Source organism: Misgurnus anguillicaudatus, chromosome 23 (assembly GCF_027580225.2).
Source record: "Misgurnus anguillicaudatus chromosome 23, ASM2758022v2, whole genome shotgun sequence".
Taxonomy (NCBI): Eukaryota; Metazoa; Chordata; class Actinopteri; order Cypriniformes; family Cobitidae; genus Misgurnus; species Misgurnus anguillicaudatus.
This window is the reverse complement of record NC_073359.2, coordinates 29,554,541-29,582,452: the sequence shown is the minus strand read 5'-3', so window position 1 is coordinate 29,582,452 and position 27,912 is coordinate 29,554,541. Positions and strand designations below refer to the sequence as shown.

Below are 27,912 nucleotides of genomic sequence, written 5' to 3'. Positions count from 1 at the left end.
TTCAAGAGCGCAGCCAATGGCTGTACCATCCGCAGTGACGTTCATGTCACAGGACCAATAGCAGCACGTTGCCATGTTACGTTGAAGAGGTTTCGCGCGCTTTGCAGTCACGTGTCGTGTTTCGCGCGAAAACTCAGTGCTCCCGGGAAAAACCAGTCGCGAGGCGAGCTGCTGTTCAACGCGGACGTAAAACAATGGCTGTAAGTGAATTTGTATATTTTTACATGTATATAATTTATATAAATATACAAATATGTGGTTAAAATGAGTAGTAGTGTTTTAGGAAGTGTAATCGTGATCAATAAATTCTGTGTGTAAAGTTTGTGGTCAGGTTATTGTTTAGTAGGTAGATCGACTAGTTGTGTTAGCCTACAATATAGTGATAAAACTTACGCTTTTTTGACATGATCTATATTTTAATTTGTCATATTGTAGTATATTGTATTGTTTTTACTTTCAAAGACTTAGCAAATACAGAATGAAATGTCAAGCCAAGTTGATATTTCCTCCCACAATCGTCAGTTTCAAATGTTTATGAAGTGTAATTGGATTATTTTGTATTATTCTGTTGTATTATTTTAAATAAATTACACTTGACTGTCCCACGTGGGAAACTTTCTTTTGTTTAGATGTTGCATTTGCAAGTTAGCCTGTGTTTACTTCATAACGAGTTATTAGAAAATCTGCAAATATGTAATATTGTGTTAGAGTATGCAATTTTTGCATGTTTTATACAGCTTATGCTTTGTGCACAGGCTTGAAAACATTGTTCATGTGTGAAGGATTCATGTGTGGTGACGTCACAGTGACGTATGCCATTAAAGTGACACTCTTTTAACTCAAATGCAGGATTCATCAGAGTCGTTTCACATGGCCACCAGCCCCACTCGCACCTCCAGGCGGGGCGATCTGACCTCGAGTCCTGGCAGAGACCTGCCACCGTTTGAGGATGAGTCTGAGGGAATCCTGGGAGATACCATTCCAGATGAGGAGGAAGATGGAGATGGAGAGGAGCTGATCGGAGATGGGATGGAGCGGTGAGTGTGATTCTGAGGTGTATTGTATTATGTTTACGTTGCCATTTTATGACTTTAATGAGATTTGTATATTTTCCAGAGACTACCGTGTCATCCCAGAGCTGGACCGGTATGAAGAGGAAGGTCTTGATTTTGAAGAAGATCTCAGCGAGCTCTCTCCGGGTGCTCGGGCGGCGGCAGAAGAGGCCATGAGACGACGAGACCGAGATCAGGGCATGGGTCGCATCGGACGTGGTCTGCTTTATGGTGGGTGCTGAAGCCAACTTGATCTATTTTTATATATTATACAATAGTGTAGTAAAAATGCATGTTTTTTGTGCTTGACTGACAGACAGTGAAGACGAAGATGACGAGCGGCCCAGTAAGAGACTTCGCCGCCAGGCGGAGAGGGCGGCCGAAGGGATCATGGCGGAGGGTGAAGACGAAGAGATGATCGAAAGCATAGAGAACCTGGAGGACATGAAGGGTCACACGGTCAGAGAATGGGTGTCTATGGCCGCCCCACGACTGGAAATCTATCACCGCTTCAAGAACTTCCTGCGCACACACGTGGACGTGCACGGACACAATGTCTTTAAGGAGCGCGTTAGTGACATGTGCAAAGGTGAGCAAAAAACAAACTTAACCATGACTGTGGATTGTGTTTTTTATATACTTAAATAATATTTTACTGCATTTATAGAAAATAAGGAGAGCTTGTTGGTGAACTATGAAGAGTTGGCGTCTAGAGAGCACGTCCTGGCTTATTTCCTGCCAGAAGCACCTGCAGAAATGTTGAAGATCTTCGATGAGGCGGCGAAAGAAGTCGTGCTGGCTATGTATCCCAAATACGACAGAATCGCACACGAAATCCATGTCCGGATTGGAAACCTGCCACTGGTGGAGGAACTTCGATCGCTCAGGTGCGACTGGTTACACTCCTCTTGGGATTGTAGTACACAACTAGTTTAGACAGCTAATTTTAGTTAATTTCATTTGTTTGTTTAATTTAGGCAGCTTCACTTGAATCAGTTGATTCGCACCAGCGGTGTTGTGACCAGCTGTACTGGAGTTCTGCCACAGCTCGGTATGGTGAAGTACAACTGTAACAAATGTAGCTTCATCTTGGGTCCGTTCTTCCAGTCCCAGAACCAGGAAGTGAAGCCGGGCTCCTGTCCTGAGTGTCAGTCCCTCGGTCCATTTGATATCAACATGGAACAGGTGCGTGATGTGCCATAGACTTTGGTTGTCAAACTTTTCAGCCTTCGGCCGTCCTTGCTATGCTCCCTTAAAGCAAATTTATGACACAAAACATTCCAAAAATATTTGGTTTAAACAAAACATAAAATTATACAATGTAGTGCTGTTGGTTAGTACTCTTATTTTTCTGAGATTATTTACAAGTAATTTATGATAAGTTAATAAGTTTTATAAAATGTTTTAAACCCATTTTAAGAACCACTGCTAAATCTAAATCTTGCTTTAAAGTTACGTAAATGTACAAATACCAAATTTTTTATTTTATTTGTCGAAACATTTGTTTGTTTCCTGTGATGTTAACCAATTGTTTTGTCTTTCAGACTGTGTACCAGAACTATCAGCGCATCACAATACAGGAGAGTCCTGGGAAAGTGGCAGCGGGACGTCTACCTCGATCTAAAGATGCCATCTTGCTTGCAGATTTAGTCGATACTTGCAAACCTGGTGATGAAATTGTAAGTTAACACTGCCAAGTAAAACTATAATATAATTGTACGACATTATTGTAATATTTAGGGGTAACAATAGATCCATATGGATCAATGCATTGATAAAATCTCGAATGATATAATGAATTAATGCCAAACATAAAATATCATTATAATGTTCCTTTATTTTGACCCTTTGCATCCTCATTCCTTGACGTAACGTCCATCTTTTTTTCTTAGATTGTTGTTAAATATCCCAATTTGCACAGATAATTTTTAAAGAGTTTAATTACACGTTCATGTTATATATTTTGGTTGCATTTGTGAGTTACTAAAAATGTAACTAGACACGTAATGTTAAAGTATCAATACAATTACACTTTGATTAATTTATCGAAGAAGCGGTCAACTCACAGGCAAATATCGCACAGCGGGAGGAGATGTTCAATAAAGTATTGCGTCGCAACAAAGTGTCCAATTTACAACCCTAGCGATATTTCCGTTTATACAAGGGACACACCGATATATCGGTCTGTAGTCATTATCGGCAAATAAAATATTTTTCCCACTATTGGACATCAGCCGGTTGTTTAAAAACAGCCGATAATCAGAATTGTAGTTTGTATGCTTTACACTTCTTAAACTTAAGAGCATAATTTGAAACAAGGGCTAAAAAAACAAAACTATCGGTATTTAGTGGTATCGTTGTCATTCAAACTAGACTAATCTGTATCGGTACAGAGATATTATATCGGCGGATCCCTGGTTTACAACTAAAAAGCTTGAATTTAATATTTACTTTATATAATATTGTATGTATGTATATATAAAATTGATGTTAAATTTACACGTTCATTTGTTTTCTAGGAGCTTACCGGAATCTACCACAACAATTACGACGGCTCTCTCAACATGGCCAACGGCTTCCCCGTATTCGCCACAGTGATCATGGCCAATCACATCACACGTAAGGATGAGGGCGTGGCAGTGGCGGAGCTCACCGATGAAGATATCAAGGCCATTGTGGCTTTATCTAAAGATGAGCGCATAGGTGAAAGAGTAAGTTATGGCCACAACTCGCATGTGTAGGACACAAAATGTAAAATGGCTATAAAAATTTCCACTTTCCCCATTGTAGATTTTCGCCAGTATTGGTCCGTCTATCTACGGACACGAGGACATTAAACGCGGTCTGGCCCTTGCTTTGTTTGGCGGCGAGCCCAAGAATCCAGGTACTGAACGCTAGCATTGCGATGCCTTTTATTGATGCAAGCAAGAATGTTTAATTCATATGACCGCTGCCCTCTACAGGTGGAAAGCACAAAGTGCGTGGAGACATCAACGTTCTCCTGTGTGGAGATCCAGGCACAGCAAAGTCTCAGTTCCTGAAGTACGTGGAGAAGGTGGCGAGCCGGGCGGTTTTCACCACGGGTCAGGGCGCCTCCGCCGTTGGTTTAACTGCTTACGTTCAGCGTCACCCGGTGACCCGAGAGTGGACACTGGAGGCTGGAGCTCTGGTGCTTGCAGACAGAGGAGTGTGTCTCATCGATGAGTTTGATAAGGTTAGGATATTTCTGAATTTTTTTTGTTTGTCATTTTAGCACAACTATGTTAGCCTATCGAATTGATTAATTTTAATGCTATTCCATATGTTGGAGTCTGCATCAGTCTTAATTTTGTTGTTAATTGTTTTTTCTGTAGATGAATGACCAGGACAGGACTAGTATACATGAAGCCATGGAACAGCAGAGCATCTCCATTTCTAAAGCTGGGATAGTGACATCACTTCAGGCTCGCTGCACCGTCATCGCTGCTGCCAATCCTATTGGTGCGTTTGAGAGCGAATGTTTCAGTTTTATATTGACTTCATTTAAATTAATAAATCTTTATATAGCTGCATTTACTTATTAAACATCATTTTTTTTTAAGGTGGACGATACGATCCGTCACTCACATTCTCTGAAAATGTGGACTTGACGGAGCCCATCGTTTCTCGATTCGATATTTTATGCATCGTGAGAGACACGGTCGATCCTGTGCAAGTGAGTCTTGTCAAACACTTGCGTATCTAATAGGCTTTATCAGTCGCTAACTCTTATGTTTCGACATGTAGGATGAAATGCTGGCACGCTTTGTGGTGGGCAGTCACATTAAACATCACCCAAGCAACAAAGAAGGGGGCGTGGCCGGTCTGGAGGAAGTGGTGCTGCCCAACACCACAGATGTCCCGCCCATCCCTCAGGAACTGCTCAGGAAGTACATTATGTACTCCAAAGAACGCGTGAGGCCGAAACTCAATCAGATGGACCAGGACAAGGTGGCCCGAATTTACAGTGACCTTCGAAAAGAGTCCATGGTGAGGAACTTAATTGACCTTACTTATCCGAAGTATGTTGTATAGTTTGTGTTCGTAACCTTTTATCTGTTTGACATTAGGCTACAGGTAGTATACCGATTACCGTGCGACACATCGAGTCCATGATACGCATGGCGGAGGCACACGCCCGCATGCACCTGCGCGACTACGTGCTGGAGGATGACGTCAATATGGCCATCCGTGTGATGCTGGAAAGCTTCATCGACACGCAGAAGTTTAGCGTAATGAGAAGTATGAGAAAGGTGAGTAATGGATTAGGTTAAAATTATTTATTATTTTTTAACGCTAAGGTAAATCCAGTTGTAGTTTGGTCGCTAACCAAGCATGTTTGCATTTCCACAGACATTTGCACGGTATCTGGCATTTAGGAGGGACAACAATGAGCTGCTGCTGTTTATTTTAAAACAGCTGGTTTCAGAGCAGGTCGCGTATCAGCGCAACCGCTACGGAGCCCAGCAGGACACCATTGAGATTCCAGAGAAGGATCTGGTGGATAAGGTAAAAAATAGCAATGTTTAAATTTATAAAAGATTTTTGATACTAAATTTACAGAAATGTGTGTAATTCATCCCTTCTTTCTTTTCAGGCCCGACAGATTAACATCCACAACCTGTCCGTGTTTTACGACAGCGACGTATTCCGCTCAAACAAATTCTCCCATGATGTCAAGAAAAAGCTCATTGTTCAGCAGTTCTAGGCCAGTGCTACTGAAATTGTTCGCAAACCGATGAAGTCGTCTAGAATTTCCTAGACTTGTATATATAAAACCATGATCTGGTTACTGGACCAACTTTAACTTTTGAATTGTTTTGACCGCTCATGAACTCATTACCGTAGCAGTACGGTTGTAGTGGTCCGCTGTCCTATGAAAAGACATAGTTCTTGAACCCGCTTTGGTGTCTGTTATGCAGTAGTTTGCATTATTTAGATGTTGTAAAAAATAAAATTTCTATTTTGTAATATTTCTGTTCTGAATAATAAACTAAAGTTTTGTGTATGTAATGGAATTCTTGTTTATCCGTTTTGCTGATTTGCAGTGAATTCGCAGTATTCATTCTGAATTATAATGTTGGCATTTGTCGGATCTGTATAGGCGTATTGTGGGCCACAAAAACTTACTAGCGACTTTCATCATCGGGCTTTGAAGAGCATTCCAAACTACGTGATAAAACTTTTAATTACATATATGATTTTCAGAGTACTTCTGTCATGAAAATTAACCATGGTTTTACTACAATAGCCGTATTGTTTGAATATGGTATTTGTAGTAAACAGTGGCAACCACATGTTTGCAGTTGTCACACTGTGGCTACCATAATTTAACCACAATATTTGTAGTAAAACAATGATAATGAAAATAGTTGTCAATCTGCCAAAAACATGTTTACTTGCTACACTGTAAAAAACAAAGTTGGTTCAATTTAGTTACCCAGGTTGCAGTCAATAGAGTTTAACGTAAGAATATTAGTTGGCACAATTTTTACCCAACTTTTTTGAATTGTTGAATTGACTCTTTTTTTACGTGGAACCAAAAAAATTTTTTTGTAGTGTACTTGGTTGCCAGGTTTTCACAGCAAAACCATAGAGTGTAAAAAAAGATGGACGAAGCCCATTCGCTCTCTTCCATTGGTGAAAAGTGAAGCCGCCAGTATCCCAATACGGTGCTGACATCTTGGGTAGCGATTTCGGGACCAGTCCTGCGCAGTAGTGAGCAAGAAGTAAAGCTGGGAAAGCAAGGGCTCGCTCTCGCTGAATGTGCACATCACATTTGATAATTGAGCAAAACCCACATAATTGCTACTCAAATTGTGTTTTGAGGAGGAGGCCTTCGGTAAACATCTTGTTCTGGCATTTTTGGAAGGTTTCTTCTGCTAAAATTTTCATTCCTGGGGCTAAATATTACATCATTGTGGTTGTTTCAACCCACGGACATAAAAAACAGCCTCCAGCAATATTGTTAAAGTAGCCCAATTACAGACTTGGCAACCTTGGTTCCTTGACTACCATATGGAGATTGTGGGGGCCAGGGGGTACTGCCCCCTAAACCAAGTCAAGTGAGCAGGAAACGGGTATTCACAATTAGTTTAAGCATTCTAAACTTACCTGGCTACTACAGTAGGATATCTGACCAGAGCTATTGAATAAAACACAAATATAATTAATATTTTCTTGTTTTATGTCTTATTATTTTAGTGGATAGACTGTTTAACTTAAGACTCATTTGTAATTCATTTAAACCTTATTTGTAAGCTAATCTCAAAAGTATTGCACTTCCACGACCACAAACCTGAAACCCTGCATATGTTTATATTATAATAAAAACTGCAAATGTAAGGGTAGCAAAAATAATTTTGTAACAGATTTTTTTTTTATTGTAAACAATGTAGCTTTTGCCCTCCTAATGTTGTAGTAGTCCCATACTTGTTTTAGCTAAACAGTTTTGTGGCGTCGCTAATAGGAGGAGGGGTCATATCTGACCGATCTGATCTGATATCGGCGGTGTTTAGGACCTCGGGTCGCTGCAGTCACTGCGCCAGGAATCAAAGCCTCTAAAATCTTCAATATTTCACTGCAAATTCATTGACTGCAGCCGAAACTGCGCGCACTTTCATCTCTGCTTTGTTTTCGAGCCTCATCTATTCAGTAAATTACGAGATTGAGCTTTATTTATTTGTTTGATTCCGATGATTAATTTGTGTTACTGCGTCTTTTGTCGGTGTCGCGCATTGAGGTCAATAAGTCACATATGAGCTGAAAGACACGCGCTTGATTCTCACTGCGATCATCTGTAAAACTGCAGACATGACTGAATCATTACACTCTCGTCTCGTGATCGGTGAGTTAAATCTGTTTTTATTCGTCTCAGTGTCTTATTCATCAGGGGTTTTGTAAAGCTAAAATTGTATTTTAGTATGCGTTATATTTCATGTTTCATATGTTTTAATCTTTGGTTCAGATATCAAAAGATGCACCACAAGCTGTTGTTGTTTGAAAAACATGTTAATATATGATACAGTAAACACAAGAGATAATGTATATACGGTAAAATTAATGCATTTAATCGTTTTGGGTGTATATTAGCGGTTAGGTGTTGCGCGCGTTTTGTCCGATCACGCAGTTTTTGCGGCTCGTGTTTGTGTTGTGTAAATGGATCAGCACACGCCCCTTTTCATCCCCATACAGAGATCCGATGTGGTCCGATCCGCACACATTCACCATCACTGAGAAAAGATCATGTGCACCTGTTATACATATGGAAGACGCGCATCGAGGCGTGTGCGCGCGCGCTTATGTTTGTGCATGACAGATTGTGCGGGTCACTGTGTTGTGTCGAGACAGAATGACGGGCAGACACAACAGTGACGGGTCAGATTTGTTTGGACGACTTATAGCAGCACATTATGCAAATTTTAAACCATTTTCACTTCAAAAACGCATAATTTATGATGCTGTTAGGTTCCATTAAACGCCACACAATTGAAATACATTTTTTTTTGTTATGCACCATCCTAATGCCTCTCTTTGAAGGTATTTTAGATATTGATGTCATACTTCAGACATATATAGCAATAATTTCATACTGTTATACATCAAAGTGTTGTTAAATAAGACTGATATGGACAAACCCAATAGTTGGGTAAAAGTAAACAAGAAAATGTCCATATTTGACCCCACCGTGGATTAAAACAACCCAACTTAGGTTAGGTTCATTCAGTACCATAATATCAGTACTCATTCCCTCTGTAGCAATCACAGACACTGCGGGCGTATTGCCAATCTGGAAACTATAAATCTGCTTTCTATTGCAAACCGTGCCATCTACACCCACCTGCGCTGCTGCAATATGAGTTGGCACGACCCAGACGCCCATTAAAATTAACATTGAGTTCGAGTTGTGGTTCAATCTTCAACAAGCACGAGACAATGGAGAGGTCATGTTAGGATGCCTAAAACTGTGCATTGCTGATGATCCAGCTTTAAATTGGGGCAGTTTCTTATGGAGACACTTACTTTGAGGATTTATGATTTGTAGGGTTGGGAACTGTGAACCAGTTTATATATTTACAGAAGTCGTCCTGCTTTAGTTTAGCTGTTCGTTTGAGAAGAACAGTAAGTAAATAAATAACATTATAGTGTGTTGTCATTGCAATTTTTGTCAATGCATCTGTCAAAAATCTCATGAATCAGTCGCAACGTCATTCATTGTTTCGAATCAGTCTATTGATCAAAGTACAATAGCTGATTTAGGCAGATCTGGATGTTGAAGAATTGTGGCTTCTCAGAGTAAAGCAGATGAATGAACTCTGTATTAAGACTGAACCCAGATCAGTCACACAGAAGTAGGTTGAGGCTGGGTTAGGATTACTGGTGGGGATGTATAATATTGGACCAGGATTGAAAAGATGGCAAATTTATGTAGATTCAAATGTTAAATTAATGGTTGCGATAAACTTCAGCTTAATTGACATTTTCTGTCTTTATGCAAAATATAATATGATTTCTTAGATATTCTTAGATATCCGCTCCATTTTTTTATCTTGCAAATGGGAAAAATTAGTCATTTCTTGTCATTTAATATCCAATGAAACTAAATTGTCCCTGTGAACACATTAAATTTTAAATAAGCATAATTAAATAGATTTCATTACTCTGAATAAAAAGAGATCGAGTTAAATTTCTGTGCTGAGGTATTTTCCCCTTGTTGATGTTTCTCACTGCAAGTATTTGAAATTCACAATGTGAAAAAGTGTGCCTCGGGTTTATAGACAAACTTAATTTTTAGTTTTATTTGGTTTTCTCGACTGCAAAGATCTCATACAGGTTTGCTGCCGCATAGCCGAGATAAAAGCTTTTATGATGAATGTCCCGTCAGACTCGTGTCAAACTTAAGGAGCATCTGGGGCTGAAAGCCAAGCGTGTCCTCGGAGACACACGATTGACCGTCAGCGAATTCATTTTTCGTTTGCTGTTAGGAGAGGTCCTGCAGATACAAAATAAGATTGAGACGACTTGAGATAAGAAAAATTGAGGCTTTCATAAGCTTCAATAAGCTCATAAATTAAGTTCATACATTTATTTGTTCTGCTGAACACAAATGAAGATATTTTGAAAAATGTTAATAACCAAACAGATCTGAGGCACCATTTACTTACATACAGTGGCGGCCGGTGACTTCTTTTTTCGAGGGCGCACGTTGTGACGAACTTCGCATCATGTATGTAGCCCATCATGTGTGTGGTTCGTAATTTCAAAATATGTGTTCTGTACGTCAAGTGTGCATCACATGTCTTGTCAAAATAAGTGCCTGCTGCAGACGCGTCAAAGGGTTTATGATAAAGGAGACGCTCGCGTTTGCCAGATACTTGCATAATCTCATGCGTTATCAGAGTTTACTGTTAAGGGAGTGTCTTTCGTGTATTTCGTGAACGTGAGCATCTCTTATCATAAAAGTTTTTGACGCGTGTGCAGCAGGCACTCATTTTGACAAGACACGTGATGCACATGGTTCACATGACGCACAACACATATTTTGAAAACACAAGCAACACACATGACACTCGGAACACACATTTTGAATTTGCGCCCCTTGGAAGAGCAGTCACCAGCCATCACTGCTTAAAAGGCATGTTTTCCATTGAAGTCAATGGTGCCCCAGATCTGTTTGGTTACAGACATTTTCAAAATATCTTAATTTGTGTTTAGCAATTAAAATGTATACAATTATGAAACAATGTCAGGGTGAGTAAATAATGACAGAATTTTCATTTTTTGGTGAACTATGCCTTTAAGATTTTAGGCTGACCAGTCACCCTTTATTCTCTAAAGCCATTAAAACGTTTCCAGGAAGTGAATCTGTTCGATTCATAAATTAGAGCTGAAAGTAATTTTTTGCACAATGAAAGTCTTGCTAAATATAACACGAGAGTCATCAAGCTACAGGTCTGTTTAATTAAACCGTGCCTCGAGAATATTTCCCATTAAATAAATCCACCAATAACACAAAATTTGACTTGGAAAGCTGGCTTAAAAACTCTTGGTTCTTGTAGTTCAAATATTACCCCATTTGTCACTCGTCTAGTGCCAATACTAATCCTCTGATGACCTGATTGTGCAAAGAGAGATCCAAATGGATGATTCATGCTGTTGTCATGAATACAAAGCCATCTTTGGTTACCTCAGTGTTTCTTTAATTCAGGTTCTGTTCTCATGGTTTTGGTCTCTGCTGAGGGTCTGAACGCTGGTCCAGGACTCCTCCCAAGTCCTATCCGGTCTCACGGGCCGGTTCTGGACATTCCCATTGGTTTTGAGGAGCATGAGGAGGTCTCTCGGAAACCTGGATTCATGGAGACTTCACAGGAGAGCTCGGGGTTCTTCAGCGAGGACACTGAGGACACCAAGAGCGTCCAGCGGTGGGAGACACAAACCGAGACCAAAGAGGCCGGTTCTGACCCGGACGCCATGAGCGGTGAGTGGACTCTAACTGTGGGTTCACACCAGACGCGAGTTAAAATAAAATAAAATAAAATATAAATATTCAACTTAAGCGAAAAATTAACATGACATGAAGTTATGTCCCGCGAGTAATCTAGATCAAGTAACGCGATGCCCCGCGTTTGGTGTGTACGTAGCATTACTGTTGGTTCACACCAGACGCGAGTTCAACAATTAGCGCAAGTAGATTACATACAAAGTCAATGCAAAGACGCGATCAGTCGAGTCCTCGTGTGGGGTGATGCGACTGATGCACTGCGACTGATGTGCGGCGCATTTGTCGCAAAAATACGCGCTATGCGCCTCAAGCATCTTCGCCCAAGTTGAAAATATTCAACTTGAGCGAAAAATTTGCATGACATGAAGTTAAATCCCGCGAGTAATCTAGATCGAGTATGGTGTGTATGTAGCATATACGTGGGTTCACACCAGATGCAAGTTCAATGATTTACGCTAGTAGTTTACATACAAACTCAATGCAAAGACGCGATCAGACGTGTCCTCGAGTGAGCCGATGCCAATGACACGATTGTCGCAAAAACACGCGCTATGCAAAAATATTCAACTCAAGCTAAAAATTAGCATAACACGAAGTTAAATTCCACAAGAAATCTAGAGCGTGTAACGTGGTGTTGTACGTAGCATAACTGTGGGTTCACTTTAGATGCGATTTGAAGATTACATACTTTAGATGCGCGAGAAGATTACATACAAAGTCAATGCAAAGATGTGATCAGAGTCCTCGCGTGGGAGATGCAAATGACAAGATATGGGCAGCACGTTTGCCGTGAAAAAACACACGCTATTTGCCTCAAACGCGTCTTCGCCCAAGTTCAATTTGAGCGAAAAATTCGCATGACACGAATTTGAATCCTGCAAGTAATCTAGAGCGAGTAACGCGATGCCCCGCGTTTGGTGTGTTCGTAGCATAACTGTGGGCTCACAACAGATGCGAGTTCAACAATTTGCGCGAGCAGATTACATACCAAGTCAAAGCAAAGACACGATCAGACGCGTCCTCGCGTGGGGCAATGCGAATGACGCGATATTGGCGACGTGTTTGCCGCGAAAACACGCGCTATGCGACTCGAATGTCTTTGCCCAAGTAGAAAATATTCAACTAGAGCGAAAAATTCGCATGACACAAAGCTAAATCTCACGTGTAATCTAGAGTGAGTAACGCAATGCCCCGCGTTTGGTGTTGTATGTAGCATTACTGTGGGTTCACACCAGACACGAGTTCAATGATTTGCGTGAGTAGATTACATACAAAGTCAATGCAAAGACACGATCAGACACGTTCTTGCCTGGGGTGATGCGAATGACGTGATATGGGTGGCGCGTTTGCCGCGATAACACACGCTATTCGCACAAGTTGAAAATATTCAACTTGAGCAAAAAAATTGCATGACACGAAGTTAAATCTCACGTGTAATCTAGAGCGAGTAACGCGATGCCCCGTGAAAACACGCCCTATGCGTCTTTGCCCAAGTTGAATATATTGAACTCGAGTGAAAAATTCACATGACACGAAGTTAAATCCCACGAGTAATCTAGAGCGAGTAACTGTGGGCTTACACCAGATGCGAGTTCAACGATTTGCGCAAGTAGATTACATACAAAGTCAATGCAAAGACGCATTCAGAAGCGTCCTCGTGTGGGCTGATATTCAACTCGAACGAAAAATTTGCATGACACATGAAGTTAAATCCCACGAGTAATCTAGAGCGTATAACGCGATGCCCCGCGTTTGGTGTGTACTTAGCATTAGACAAAAACTTGTTATATGTTAAGCGTGTTGTATGTTAAGCGCATCATCTATACATGTTTCTAGATCTTTTCTTGTGTTTGTGTGATATGAATTGTAGTTTTGAAGAGATTGGGTCGGTGTGACTCAGCTGTAGTTAGCACAAATGGTCTTGGCGGTCTTTTATCCTGCAAAAATGTCCGTGATTGTCAAAACAGCAGTTAGACGTGTAAAGTGGTGCGAATAATAACAGCTCTTTAAGTGTTATCGTGCGTCATCTCCTCGACACCTGCCGTCCCCCTGTGTGTTTTAACACTGTTTCATTGATGAGGGTTTTAAACGCTTTGGTGGACGTGTCTTCTGTCCGTTCATCAGCAGTGATTGTGTATCAGCGGTCTCTGTATCTGAAAAATAACTGCACAACTCTCCACTACACAATAACACCTGGGATTTATTGTGCCTGAGAACAGCACTTATTTTTAGTTCACCTGCTCACCGTTCTTCTACTGCAGTGACCTGTTGTGTATAAGAAATAGAGAAAGACACTTCTGTCTGTATAGCTTTCTGTGTCTTCATGCCTGTCTTACTGTATGTGTGCATTTCTGTCTGTTTGCCTGTCTGTCTGTCTGTCAGCTTTGTTCTGACTTTCTTGTTCCTGTGTGTGTGTCCAATTGTCTGTCTACCTGTCTTTCTATCTGCCCATCTTTTTAGTTGTCTGCTCTTTTTTGTAATTTTTCTGTCTGTATGTCTGTCTGTCTTTCTTTCTATCTGTCTCTCAGCCTGCCTGTTTGTGTTTCTATCTATCTGTTTTGTCTGTCTGTCTGTCTTTCTGCATTGTTGTATGTCTTTCATTTTGTCTATCGTTCTCTCTGCCTGTCTGTCTTTCTCTGTGTCTTTCCACCTGTCTTACTGTCTGGGTTTCTGTCTTTCATTTTGTCTGTCATTTTTTCTATATGTCTGTCTTTCCTTTTTAGTCTGCCTGTCTTTCTATCTGTCTCTCAACCTGCCTGTTTGTGTTTCTGTCTATCTTTTTGTCTGTCGTTTTGTCTTTCTCCCTGCCTGTTTTTTTCTTTCTATTTTTTTTCTGTCTGTCTTTCTGCATTTTTGCATGGCTGTCTGTTGGCATGTCTTTCTTTGTGTCTGTCCCCACCTGTCTGGGTTTCTGTCTGTTGTTTGTCTGTCTGTTTGTCTTTGTTTTTCTCTTTTTTTGTCTGCCTGTCTTTCTATCTGTCTCTCAGCCTGCCTGTTTGTGTTTCTGTCTATCTTTTTGTCTGTCTGTCTGTCTGTTGGCCTGTCTTTCTCTCTGCCTGTCTGTCTTTCTCTCTCTGTGTCTGTCCGTCTGTCTTACTGTCTAGGTTTTTGTCTTTCATTTTGTCTGTCATTTTGTCTATCTGTCTGTCTTTCTTTTTTAGTCTGCCTGTCTTTCTATCTGTCTTTCAGTCTGACTGTTTGTGTTTCTGTCTATCTTTTTGTCTATCGTTTTCTCTGTCTTCCTGCCTGTTTCTTTCTTTCTATTTTTTATCTGTCTGTCTTTCTGCATTTTTGTCTATCTGTCTGTCTTTCTTTTTTAGTCTGCCTTTCTACCTGTCTCTCAGCCTGCCTGTTTGTGTTTCCGTCTATCTTTTTGTCTGTCGTTTTGTCTTTCTCCCTGCCTGTTTTTTTCTTTCTATTTTTTTTCTGTCTGTCTTTCTGCATTTTTGCATGGCTGTCTGTTGGCATGTCTTTCTTTGTGTCTGTCCCCACCTGTCTGGGTTTCTGTCTGTTGTTTGTCTGTCTGTTTGTCTTTGTTTTTCTCTTTTTTTGTCTGCCTGTCTTTCTATCTGTCTCTCAGCCTGCCTGTTTGTGTTTCTGTCTATCTTTTTGTCTGTCTGTCTGTCTGTTGGCCTGTCTTTCGCTCTGCCTGTCTGTCTTTCTCTCTCTGTGTCTGTCCGTCTGTCTTACTGTCTAGGTTTTTGTCTTTCATTTTGTCTGTCATTTTGTCTATCTGTCTGTCTTTCTTTTTTAGTCTGCCTGTCTTTCTATCTGTCTCTCAGTCTGACTGTTTGTGTTTCTGTCTATCTTTTTGTCTATCGTTTTCTCTGTCTTCCTGCCTGTTTCTTTCTTTCTATTTTTTATCTGTCTGTCTTTCTGCATTTCTGTCTATCTGTCTGTCTTTCTTTTTTAGTCTGCCTTTCTACCTGTCTCTCAGCCTGCCTGTTTGTGTTTCCGTCTATCGTTTTGTCTGTCTGTCTGTCTGTCTGTCTTTCTTTTTTAGTCTGTCTGTCATTCTATCTGTCTCTCAGCCTGCCTGTTTGTGTTTCTGTCTATCTTTTTGTCTGTCATTTTGTCTGTCTCCCTGCCTGTGTTTTTTTTCTTTCTATTTTTATCTGTCTGTCTTTCTGCATTTTTGTCTATCTATCTGTCTGTCTTTCTTTTTTTAGTCTGCCTTTCTACCTGTCTCTCAGCCTGCCTGTTTGTGTTTCTGTCTATCATTTTGTCTGTCATTTTGTCTATCTGTCTTTCTTTCTTTTTTAGTCTGCCTGTCTTTCTATCTGTCTCTCAGCCTGACTGTTTGTGTTTCTGTCTATCTTTTTGTCTGTCATTTTGTCTTTCTCCATGCCTGTTTTTTCTCTGTATTTTTATCTGTCTGTCTTTCTGCATTTTGCATGGCTCTCTGTTGGCCTGTCTTTGTGTCTGTCTGCCTGTCTGGGTTTCTGTCTGTTGTTTGTCTATCTGTGTTTTTCTCTTTTTTGTCCACCTGTCTTTCTATCTGTCTCTCAGCCTGCCTGTGTTTCTGTCTATCTTTTTGTCTGTCTGTCTGTCTTTCTGCATTGTTGTATGTCTGTCTGTTGGCCTGTCTTTCTCTGTGTCTGTCTGTCTGTCTTTAATTTTGTCTGTCATTTTCTCTATCTGTCTTTCTATCTGTCTCTCAGGCTGCCTGTTTGTGTTTCTGTCTATCTTTTTGTCTGTCTTCCTGCCTGTTTTTTTCTTTCTATTTTTTATCTGTTTGTCATTCTGCATTTTTGTGTGGCTGTCTGTTGGGTTGTCTTTCTCTGTGTCTGCCTGTCTGGGTTTTTGGCTGTCAATCTGTCTGTCTTTGTTTTTCTTTTTTTGTCTGCCTGTCTTTCTATCCGTTTCTTAGCGTGCTTATTTTTATTTCTGTCTATTTTTAGTCTGTCTAGTCTGTCTGCATTTTTGTATGTCTGTTTGTTGGCCTGTCTTTCTCTCTGCCTGTCTGTCTGTCTGTCTGTCTCACTGTCTGGGTGTCTGTCTATTGTTTTGTCTGTCGGTTTGTCTTTGTTTTTCTTTTTTTGTCCGCCTATCTTTCTGTCTGTCTCTCAGCCTGCCTGTCTGTGTTTCTGTCTATTTTTTGTCTGTCTATCTGTCTTCCTACCTGTTTTTGTCTGTCTGTATTTTTGTATGCCTGTCTGTTTTTCTCTCTGCCTGTCTTACTGTCTGTCTTTCTATCTGTCTCTCAACCTGCATATCTGTGTTTATGTCTATCTTTTTGTCTGTCTTTTTGCCTCTTTTGTTTATGTGTATTTTTTGTCTGTCTGTTTGTCTGTATTTTTGTATCTCTGTCTTTCTCTGTGTCTGTCTGGTTTCGGTCTGTCTGTCTTTCTGCCTGGTTCTTTTTCTGTCTGCCTGTCTTTCTGTTTGTTTCCCTGTCTGTCTCATTTATCCTACATTAATGAATGCATTTGATATATGGGTTCTTACTGTGTAATATATTAACAATGCAAATAGTAGTGGTGGAGTTGGTAGTGGTTTAGTTGTCTCAAAGTAGTTTCCAGTTCTCAGACACTTTATTAGTAATCGCATGGACAGCTGCTTCTGGATCTCTGCACATCACAAGTTCACATGCGACTTTGTTAAACTCCAATTCCAGTGTTGTTGAAGATTAGTGTTAAAAAGATATCTTTGACTGTTATATCTTGTGTGTTATATTGGATGCATGTGTTTCATGCCTTCAGAGCGCTGTCTGTTGCCTAAGAAGGTGGGACCGTGTCGTGCTGCTTTCACTCGCTGGCACTTCAACCCCGCGGCTAACATGTGTAAGAAGTTCATGTTTGGAGGTTGTGAAGAGAACGGCAATAACTTTCTGACACTGGAGGAGTGTGCAAAAGCCTGTCATCCAGTCTCCGGTACACAACTAATGACATCCGTCTTATATTTATCTTGAGAAAGTATTAAATATATTCACAGTGTCTTCCCTGCTGACAGTAGACAATGTGTGTGTGTGTGTGTGTGTGTGTGTGTGTGTGTGTGTGTGTGTGTGTGTGTGTGTGTGTGTTTGATGTAGAAATCTCTGCTTACTGATGCAACTGCAATACTGCAGTGCAGCTGATAAAAATCTACTGTACTCGACATACTGCATCCACCAGATATACAGTTCTGTCTGTCTATCTATCTATCTATCTGTCTCTCTCTCTCTCTCTCTCTCTCTCTCTCTCTCTCTCTCTCTCCATCCATCCACCCACCCACCCACCCACCCATCCATCCATCCGTCCATTCATTCATCCATGGTCTGTCTGTCTGTCTGTCTGTCTGTCTATATCTATCCATCCATCTATGGAAGCTATGTCTGAGTGTCTGTCTGTCTGTCTATCTATCTATGGAGTCTGAATCTGTCTGTCTATATCTATCTATCCATCCATCCATCTCTGGAATCCATGTATGTGTGTCTGTCTGTCCATCTATGGAGTGTCTGTCTGTCTGTCTATAGAGTATCTATCTATCTATCTATCTATCTATCTATCTATCTATCTATCTATCTATCTATCTATCTATCTATCTATCTATCTATCTATCTATCTATCTATCTATCTATCTATCTATCTATCTATCTATCTATCTATCTATCTATCTATCTATCTATCTATCTATCTATCTATCTATCTCTGTCCGTCCATCTATGGAGTGTCTGTCTGTCTGTCTGTCTATCTATAGAGTCTGAATCTGTCTGTCTGTTTATATCTATCTATCTGTCCATCCATCCATCCATCCATCCATCCATCCATCCATCTATGGAATTTATGTCTGTGTGTCTGTCCATCTATGGAGTGTGTGTCTGTCTATAGAGTCTCTATCTATCTGTTTGTCTGTCTGTCTGTCTGTCTGTATATCTATGGAGTCTATGTCTGTCTTTCTATCTATCTATAGATACTGAATCTATCTGTCTGTCTATATCCATCCATCCATCTATGGAGTCTATGTCTGTGTGTCTGTCCATATATGGAGTGTCTGTCTGTCTGTCTGTCTGTCTGTCTGTTTGTCTGTTTGTCTCTCTATCTATCTATAGTCTCTGTCTGTCTGTCTGTCTGTCTGTCTATTTATCTATGGAGTCTATGTCTGTCAATCTATTGAGTCTATCTATGGCGTTTCTGTTTGTACAGTATCTGTCTGTCTGTCTGCTGTGCTTACTTGTGTCTCACTTGTGTTTTTTTTGCTTTATCAGATTACAGTCCTTCACCCCCAGAACCAACATCTTCCTCCCTCCCTCCAATCAACTCTTCCTCCTCATTCCTCCCCACTTCGGAGTCCACGAACCCTGCGAAGTGGGAGAGTGATTCAGAATCCAGTGGCTTTCTCCTTAACCCCTCCTCTGGCCTGTCAACCGCACCTGCTGTTGACCATACCCACCCCACAGACACGCCCCCCACTCTCACCCGTCAGAACAGCTCCGAAGACACAGCTGGCCTTGACACATCTCTCGCTTCTGAGGATGAGAGGTTTGATGATGAGACTGACCGGGCTGTCACTCAATCACCCACGGCTCCAGAAGTTGGGCCCCTGCCCAGCCAAGGACCCCTGCAGCCTGACGAACCACAACACGAGGATTCCGAGGAAGACGAGTTGGTCGTTTTTCCCACTGAGTCGGATGAAGATGAAGACTGGCGATATCTCACGACCGGCCCGTCGTCCTCTCCCGCCTCAGATCTGCCACCTGTGGTTTTTACAGAGACGTCCTGGCATGGGGCTCCGCCCGTCACGACTGAGGTTGAGGAAGGGGCGGAGCTTCGTCATGGCGGAACCGAATATCTAGCAAATACTGAACTTCATGAACCAGAAGTTTCCCAGGAGGCTGAGCAGGTACTCAAAGATCTGATATACAAAAAATTTCACCCAAAAACTGAATATATTATCTCTCAAATTTCCTGACGGAAATAATAAAGCGTTTTATTGATGATGTCTGTAATAATGGCGTGTGATGTTGTTATTGATTTTTATTCTCAGGTGGGTTGTGTAAAATGCATTGATTTTGTGTAATCCAATGAGCGTCACACCAAACCGCTTCTTTAATCTCATTGTTCAGGTGATTTGTGTGGACTGGAGTAACCTCGCAGGAAAGGGTTACGTGATCCTTACCATGACCGACAACTTCGACTGCGTAAGTGCTTTTCTTTAAGTAATTCTGAAGCCAGAAATAAACTTTGTGTATGTTTAGTGCTGCAGTAGATCTGCTGAATTGTGCAGGTTTGATGTGTCTTAGAAAACCTGCTGACTGTTCACTACTAACAATGACACGCTGCCAGAGCATCTGTTTTATTTAACATCCAGTATGCACCTCATTTCCGCCATTCACAGTAAAGAAAAGATAACGATCTGGGTCTTTTATTTAGAAAATGATAAGTAGGGACTGTCCTAAATTTAATCTTACGGCAGTTTCTCAAAAGCACGTACGATTCATCTATAAATGATCGCAAATTATCTTGAAATTGCGCACAGCTGAACAGTTTCACATCTCCGCCTTTAAACGATGCTTAATTAACATCGTTGAAATATAAAATACCCTGAGGCGGCGCTAATCACTTTTTCACATCAAAGATTGTTTTTATAAATATGAACGTTTTTTCCGTCTGCACGCGCAATTAGTTCTTTATAAATGAGGCTACTGTTTCTGAATTATATTCCGAATTATACACTGAATTATATTCACTGCAGAAACACACACGCACACAAAGACACACACACGCAAAGACACACAGACACACACACACACACAGTAAAGATTACAGAGGTGCTGATACTGTATGTGAACGACGACTTTTTGATGAGAAATGTTAGAAAAGAAAAGCTCGTAGTGAGATATTACTGAGCTCAGCCTTTTTGCTGTCGGGGAGAAACCTCCGAGATTTACGAAGATCTTGTTGTTTTGTTTCTTTTCGATGACTGTCAATAATGTACGCAGGAAGCCAGTAGTCTGTTGCCGTGGTAACTGCTGTACAATCATAGAGAACCTTCACCCTCCCGCTGGTGTTACAACAGCTGTGCTTTATACAGACTCGATCATCTTCTGTACTGAAGAGATTTGAACTCGAGCAGAACTACAGAGAGATCCGACCATAATATATAACACGAGTCCAGACTTTAAACGCAAACACAGACAAATCTCTCTCTCTCTCTCTCTCTCTCTCTCTCTCTCTCTCTCTCTTCCTCGCCCTCTCTCTCTATTTGAATGACTCAGCGGATGGTGTGAAACATTGTGATTTCTGTAGTCGTCTGATGTCTGTTTCTGAATGATTAAGGTCTTGGTGTCTCAAAGGAAACGAAAGGCAGAGAACGGATTAATATAAAGTATTAATTTGCTTTAGCTTTTACATTTTTATTAAAGGATTAGTCAATTTTCTTAAAAAAATCCAGATAATTTACTCACCACCATGTCATCCCAAATGTTGATGTCTTTCTTTGTTCGGTCGAGTAGAAATTATGTTTTTTGAGGAAAAGAATCCAGGATTTTTCTCATTTTAATGGACTTTAATAGACCCCAACCCTTTACAGTTTTAATGCAGTTTAAAATTGCAGTTTCAAAGGACTCTAAACGATCCCAAACGAGGTCTTATCTAGCAAAACGATTGACATTTTTGGCAAGAAAAATAAAAAATATGCACTTTTAAACCACAACTTCTCGTCTTCCTCCGGTCCTGTGACGCACCAGAGTGACCTCATGTAATACGTTATCAGGTCACGGATGACGTATCGAAACTACGCCCCAGTGTTTACAAGTGTGGAAAAAGAGGACCGTTCTGACGTTGTTGTATGTCGAATGATAATAATTAATGTCTTTGTGTCACTTTATTGTTTAAAATGGTCCGCAAATGTGCATTTCATATATGTAACACGTGACCTTTCTACGTCATTACGCAATTACGTAAGGTCGTTTGGGGTCGTTTAGAGTCATTTGAAACTGCAATTTTAAATTGCATTAAAACTGTTAAGTGTTGGTGTCCATTAAAGTCCATTAAAATGAGAAAAATCCTGGAATGTTTTCCTCAAAAAACATAATTTCTTCTCGACTGAACAAAGAAAGACATCAACATTTTGGATGACATAGTGGTGAGTAAATTATCTGGATTCTTTAAAAGAAAAAAACGCGTTGATGTGCGTCTGGAGGTCTCGCGGCATGAATGAGGCATTTAGCGCAGCGCGGTAGACACGATTCCGCCTCATTTGCAAGTGTAGTTCGCGCCAATGGCGCAAATTGAGCGTTGCCGCGGCAAACACGCGAGTTGAAAAATGTGAAGGAAAATTTTTGAAAATTTTGAGGAAAAACGTGTCGCGTTAGGAGATTGCTCTAGTAGTGACGTGATTACAGGATGTGAGCGGAGTCGCAGAAGCCCCTCCCATGACGTGAATTTCCGTGTGAATGTCTCGATGACTAGAATTTCATGTGCGGCTTTCAAGCACAAATTAAGCAAGTAAACTCAAAATGTTCAAGCAGCAAACTACACACAGTAGGCGCAAATTTGATGCCTCAAACGTGGCTGGTGTGAACCCACGATAACTGTTAAGCCATGTTGGCCAATCAGAAGCCATTGCATCAAACGCAGTTTTCACTGTCTACATGGCAATGCTGCAACTGGAGTTTCTTAAAATGTTGTTCGAAAAAAGTAAAATTTTAGTCATCGTATACTGCGTGTGCTACTTTTAGCGGGTGTGCACACCAAAGCTTTTCAATGCGTCTGAAAACGCCTGGAGGACGTCGAATGCCGGCTGTTTTTTCAGCTGAGCGTCAGCTTTCTTTAGCTGAGCGCTTTGGTTGCTTTGATACTTCTGCTTTGTTTATCAGTCGTTGTACGATGCGCCGGTTGGTTGTTGTGATATTTGTTCCGCCCTTCGTCCACTGTGATTAGATGGCCTTGTGAGAACTGAATATTTTTAACTCTCTGCACTCAGCGCTGAGCTTTTTCTTTTTTGAAAAACTCAGCACTTCCATTGGAAACAATTGAAAACATACGCCGGCCATAAGCGTAAAAGCTTTGGTGTACATGCCCCCTTAAAGTAGGAAAAACAAATACGATGGAATTCAATGGGTACCATCAACTGTGTGTTTACCATCATTTATCAAAATATCTTGTTCTTCATTTATCACAGTACTTCCATAATATGTTTTTCTTCTATGGAAGTCAATGGTTACCGCAGCTGTGTGCTTACCATCATTTCTCAAAATATCTTTTTTGTGTTCATCAGAAAAAAAGAGATTCATATCATATTCATAAATGATGACAGAATTTTCATTTTTGGGGGTACTATCCATTTAAAGCCCACAAATAACCTTGTTTGAACCATCAGTCTTACAGATTCCCAAGCCTAGATCATTAACCATTAAACTCACACCCCTTGGTTTTCAGTTTTCCCTTTCATTATGACATTTTTTGGGGAAATCTTTTTGTGTCTAGATCTCTGATGTGTTTTTAATATGAGGTGTGTATTTTGTGTAGGATGAGTTTCGTACTGAGAATGGAGACAGATTGCTGGAGTTGCTGGAAAATACTTTCTCTAGAAAGATGAGCATCCCGCAAGGATCCTGGCTCATCTTCCTCAGCAAACCAACTCAACAAGACCACCAACTCCTAATGACTTTAGCCAGCGAGCAGGGTAACACATAATCACCCACACACATATATACAAACACACAAGCACATGTTCCTCTAGGCATTTGTGGTTCAATTAGTTTCACTTTGTAACATGATATTTATAGTTCAGATCAACGTTTTTAATTTTACACTCACACAGATGATACATATATTTTGTGTTGTTATCAAATCAACTCAAAATTCAACAAAAAAATCCTAAAATTTACACACAGCACCTTTAAGACTAGTAAGATTTTACTAGGATTTTTCTAAGCACATTTACTCATTATTAGTAAACGTATTGTTTTAATATTTAAAGGTTTAATTTTGATTTTGGCATAAAATGTGTCATAATTACTCAACTAAAACCATAGTATTGTTTTAAACTTGTTTTCCAGTTCATGTTGTCTTTTTTTCCAGAAATCATTGCACCTAAAGAGGTTCTGTCAATGCTGGGTGAAATCAAAAGAGATCTTTATGAGGTCAGTTATTTCAATAAAATTTTTACATATAATAAAACTGGTTATGGATTAATACAAAATAAATTATGTTTTACTTTATCTCAGATTGGCATTCAGAATTATTCCAGTGTAAACACATGCCATTCGAGACCCAGTCAAACCCGCAGTGACTACGGTAAACTATTTGTGGTTCTGGTGATCATCGGGTCGATCTGTGTCCTTATTATTGCTTCTGGAGTCATCTATATCTGCTGGCAACGCCGTTTACCCAAACTCAAGAACATGGTACGTCGGATACATCCATCAGAATATGCTTACCCATAGGGCAAAATACACAAAAAATTGCCAAAAAAATATATATGTACTGAAATATATTTTAAAATACTGTATGTTTACCAAAATGTATTTTTCACCAATACATTTATGGCCATTTTTTTGTATATTTAAAATAAATATATTTTCAAGCATTTATATTCACGTCACATTGTAAGAAAACCTATAAACTTAACAGGTTTGAAAAGATTAATTTTAAATATATTTTCAACTTCAAAAATATACTTATTATTTTATATTTTTTATGTACTCATACATTTAATACTTATACTTTTTTATACAAACTTCAATATAATTTTTTTGCCATATGGGTTGTAAAATTAGAAATGTATTTGTTGCCCCGGAAATACATTTTTTAAGTATGTTAATATATGAAGGTTAAAACTAAATATATTTTCAAATTCAAAAATATATTTAATAAAGCATTACTTTCTACTAAATGTATTTAGCATATATTTAAAACATATTTTTGGCCAAAGAAATGTATTTTCTTGCTGTATGGGTAAAGCTGCAAAAAGTACAAAAAAATCTGTTACATTATAGTAATTTTATAATAATTATTTAGAATTTCAGCTGTTAATTAAAATTTTATAGGAAATGTCTGTTTGACGTCTACGGAGCCCCTTAGGGGACATGGAGCAAAAATTAAATGAAGTTTAGTTTCACGTGCGAATGTGAAACTATCGCGTTTAGTTTCGCTCGAGCACATGAAACTATTGTGTGTGCACGTGAAAGCGAAAGTTTCATGCGCGCACGCAAAACTAAACTTAAGTTTCACGTGAGCACGCGAAAGTTTCACGTGAGCACGCGAAAGTTTCACGTGAGCACGCGAAAGTTTCACGTGAGCACGCAACAGCTTCACGTGATCACGCGAAAGTTTCACGTGAGCACATGAAACTAAATTTTACATTTATTTATTCCAATGTCAACTTAGGGGCTCGGTAGACGACAATTGGACGAAAAGTACGAAAAGTAGCCTGCAGTTTTATGTTTCAACCAGTGATGGCGATAGAGATGCAAAGGTTACAGAGTGCATCTCTAAATAGTTTTTTGTAAACATCTCCCTTGTTTCAACTATGTTTTGGGACCAAATCAACTTACTGTTTGTGTTGTCTCTGTGTATGTTTGTGTCGGTTTGTGTCTGATAAGTCGCGAGGTGAAGAGCTTCACTTTGTGGAAAACGGCTGCCATGACAACCCCACGCTGGACGTCACCAGCGACAGCCAATCAGAGACACAGGAGAAGAAACCCAGCGCCAATGGGGTGACGGCGGGCGGAGACGCAGGAAGCGGATGGCAGGTGCTGGTCAACAAACCCGGAAAAGAGGAGGAAGACAACCAGGAGGAAGACACTCACCTTTAATCCCGAAAACCAGTCAGCATGGAAAAGCAGTATGAGACTATGAAGGCAGCAAACATTTTCAAGCTTTTTCAAAACATCCGCTCTATAATACGTGATGTGTTTTGGCTTGTGCGACATTTTCCTTTATCTGCATTTAACGTAGAAGATTAAATTCAGATGGACTGACGTGCTTTAAACGTGACTACTGTGGCCCGGGACGATTTTGCGTGCGGGAACAAATCATTAGGATTTATTGAAATTGAATGTGTCAAACAATCAATAGGATATTTTAGAATTTCAAATCGGTTCAAATATCTTGGATGTTTGGTCTGTGAAAAATGATTTCTTGCACTGTAAAATGAAAATAGTTTAACAAAATTGAAACTTCTGTCATTTTTTACTATGGTCCGATTCACGATTCACGTCACATTTCTGGCTGACGTCAGAGGTATTCAGGCCAATCACAATGTACAGATTAGCTGGACAGATGAGTTTGGTACAAAATCAGTGCTTCAGAAAGACAAGAAAATCTGGAGCTACAAAAATGTACGGTATGTGGAAAATAATGTGTTTTTTAAACCATAAACCACGCGAACACATGGTATTATACCAAATAGACAATATAACGTTGATTTTTAGCAATGAAATAGGTGCACATAAAGATATTTGCACAATTATTTTTCAGTTTTTCGTATTCGTCACACAGTGAAACCTTTCACACACAATCTGGTGCTTATTTACCGAGCCCCTAAGGTGACATTGGAGTAAAAAATCTAAAGTGTAGTTTCATGTGCTCACGTGAAACTTTTGCGTGCTCACGTGAAACTTTCATGTGCTTACGCGAAACCTTTATGTGCAGAATTTTTTTAAAATTTTAGTTTCGCTTGCGCACGTGAAACTATCGTATGCGCACATGAAACTAAACGCGATAGTTTCACGTGCGCACACGATAGTTTCACGTGCACACAAAACTAAATGCAAGAGTTTCACGTGTGCACACCATAGTTTCACGTGCGCACACGATAGTTTCACTAAACTAAATAATTTTTTCTCCATGTCCCCTTAGGGGCTCCGTACTTATTAAATAATCAGTTGCAAAAAATTCGCAAAACTATACAAATGGATGTTATGTCAGATGATATTCTCGATTTGCCTTTTGCTTGTACGGTGGCTCTAAACATCAAAACATCTCTCAAAATGCTTGCTCTAGATGTTGAAAAACGCAGAAAATTTAAGCCAATCCGAATTTTTAAATGACGCACTAAAGTTTTGGAGGCAGTGTGTAAATATGATATTTTATTTATGAACATTTCGGACGATAATTTTAGACTTTTTGCAAACATCATTAGCCTCGTAACTGAAGTCATATGATAGCTTTGCGTGAATTTTAGATCAATATTTCTTTTACACATTTAGTTTTTAAATGCCGTTTTGACCTCATTAACGTCAATTTTACAGGCATGGTGAACTCAAATGTGGCTGAGAAAATGACAGAATTTTCATTTTAGGTAAACTGTTTCTTTAAAAACACGAATACTTGACAAAGTTGATTGTATGAAGGGATTTCTTGAAGGTTTTAACAGTGTATCTCTAACAATACACTATAAACATATTTTTATTCAATTCAATGCAAGTATTTAGTTGCATCTTGTGTTAGACATGCTGAATGCTGGATGGATGACTGTCACCTCGCCTCGCTCCGTTATCATGTATCGGAATGGCTCTGTGTTGGATCAGTGTTACTCTTTAAGGTTTATATATCGCACAATTAACGTTTTAAAACACCAACAGAAATATGATTCACCATCCTCTCATTCAGTGAAGATCAATCTCTTTGACGCTTACGTTATCAGTGTTTGGTTGGAAAATGTTAGCTTTAATTGCCAAAAAAACAAAAAGTGATTGATCACAACCCTGCCAGAAAATTCAACAGATACTAAACCCATCCAGCAGGGTTTATTGTTTATAGTGGTGATCTTGTTTATTTGTTTGTCAGAAAACAATCTCTCTGGTTTATTTGTCTCGCAATGAAAAAGCTTTTCTGGTTTTACTCATAATAAGTGCATGAATCACTGTAGTATTTAAGTCTATGCACATGCCGGGGGTCGACTGATTATACACATTTAAATAAACGTAAACAGTACATAGGCAACACTACAACATATGTGCATTTTTCTTTCAGTAGTTTTCTTATTAAGGCTTGATGTGTAGGAGAATTCGACGCCTGTGTAAACGCTTACATCTCGTACCGTTTCCGTCTCGGTACGAGAGCTGTTAGCAAATTTGCACTTTTTTGCATTTTGTATCTCGATTTGCTTAATGTAGCCGATTGTAACGAGATTTAGTTCTCGCTGATTTCTGGTAATTTTATGTTACACCATCAATTGAAAAGGCAAAAAATAAATGTTTTGAGAAGTCTTGTCCAGTTTTTCTTTAATGTGCTGTAAAGTTTGAAAAATCATAATAGCTACATGCCAACATTTTTACAGGAGATCAAATACATAAAAAATTATAAAATTGATAAATAAGCTTTAGTAGGTTTTTTGGTGTATTTGGTGACATTAATCACTAACAATATGTGAAGATGGTAACACTACAATAAGGTTTATTTGTTAACATTA

General features: G+C 39.6%; 2 protein-coding genes across 3 annotated transcripts; both read left to right on the top strand.

Annotated features, from left to right (window-relative positions):
- The first annotated feature begins 43 nt into the window (after nucleotides 1-43).
- On the top strand, nucleotides 44-6,088 carry mcm2 (minichromosome maintenance complex component 2). The gene is made up of 16 exons (XM_055218490.2): nucleotides 44-200; nucleotides 850-1,037; nucleotides 1,117-1,283; nucleotides 1,369-1,641; nucleotides 1,720-1,939; nucleotides 2,030-2,237; nucleotides 2,597-2,731; nucleotides 3,572-3,763; nucleotides 3,843-3,936; nucleotides 4,016-4,266; nucleotides 4,406-4,532; nucleotides 4,634-4,746; nucleotides 4,818-5,060; nucleotides 5,141-5,323; nucleotides 5,424-5,579; nucleotides 5,668-6,088. Exons 1-16 carry the CDS (start codon nucleotides 195-197, stop codon nucleotides 5,776-5,778), a joined length of 2,667 nt encoding a protein of 888 aa, XP_055074465.2. The 5' UTR covers nucleotides 44-194; the 3' UTR covers nucleotides 5,779-6,088.
- A 1,480-nt stretch (nucleotides 6,089-7,568) lies between these two features.
- Nucleotides 7,569-27,708, top strand: podxl2 (podocalyxin-like 2). Of its 2 annotated transcripts, XM_055218057.2 has the most exons (9): nucleotides 7,573-7,917; nucleotides 11,278-11,547; nucleotides 17,274-17,444; nucleotides 18,758-19,392; nucleotides 19,616-19,690; nucleotides 23,022-23,178; nucleotides 23,577-23,638; nucleotides 23,723-23,902; nucleotides 25,100-27,708. In XM_055218057.2, exons 1-9 carry the CDS (start codon nucleotides 7,884-7,886, stop codon nucleotides 25,310-25,312), a joined length of 1,797 nt encoding a protein of 598 aa, XP_055074032.2. In that variant the 5' UTR covers nucleotides 7,573-7,883; the 3' UTR covers nucleotides 25,313-27,708. The 2 variants fall into 2 exon arrangements, with proteins under 2 accessions (XP_055074033.2, XP_055074032.2); XM_055218058.2 differs by lacking the exon at nucleotides 17,274-17,444 and having other exon boundaries at nucleotides 7,569-7,917.
- Nucleotides 27,709-27,912: the final 204 nt, after the last annotated feature.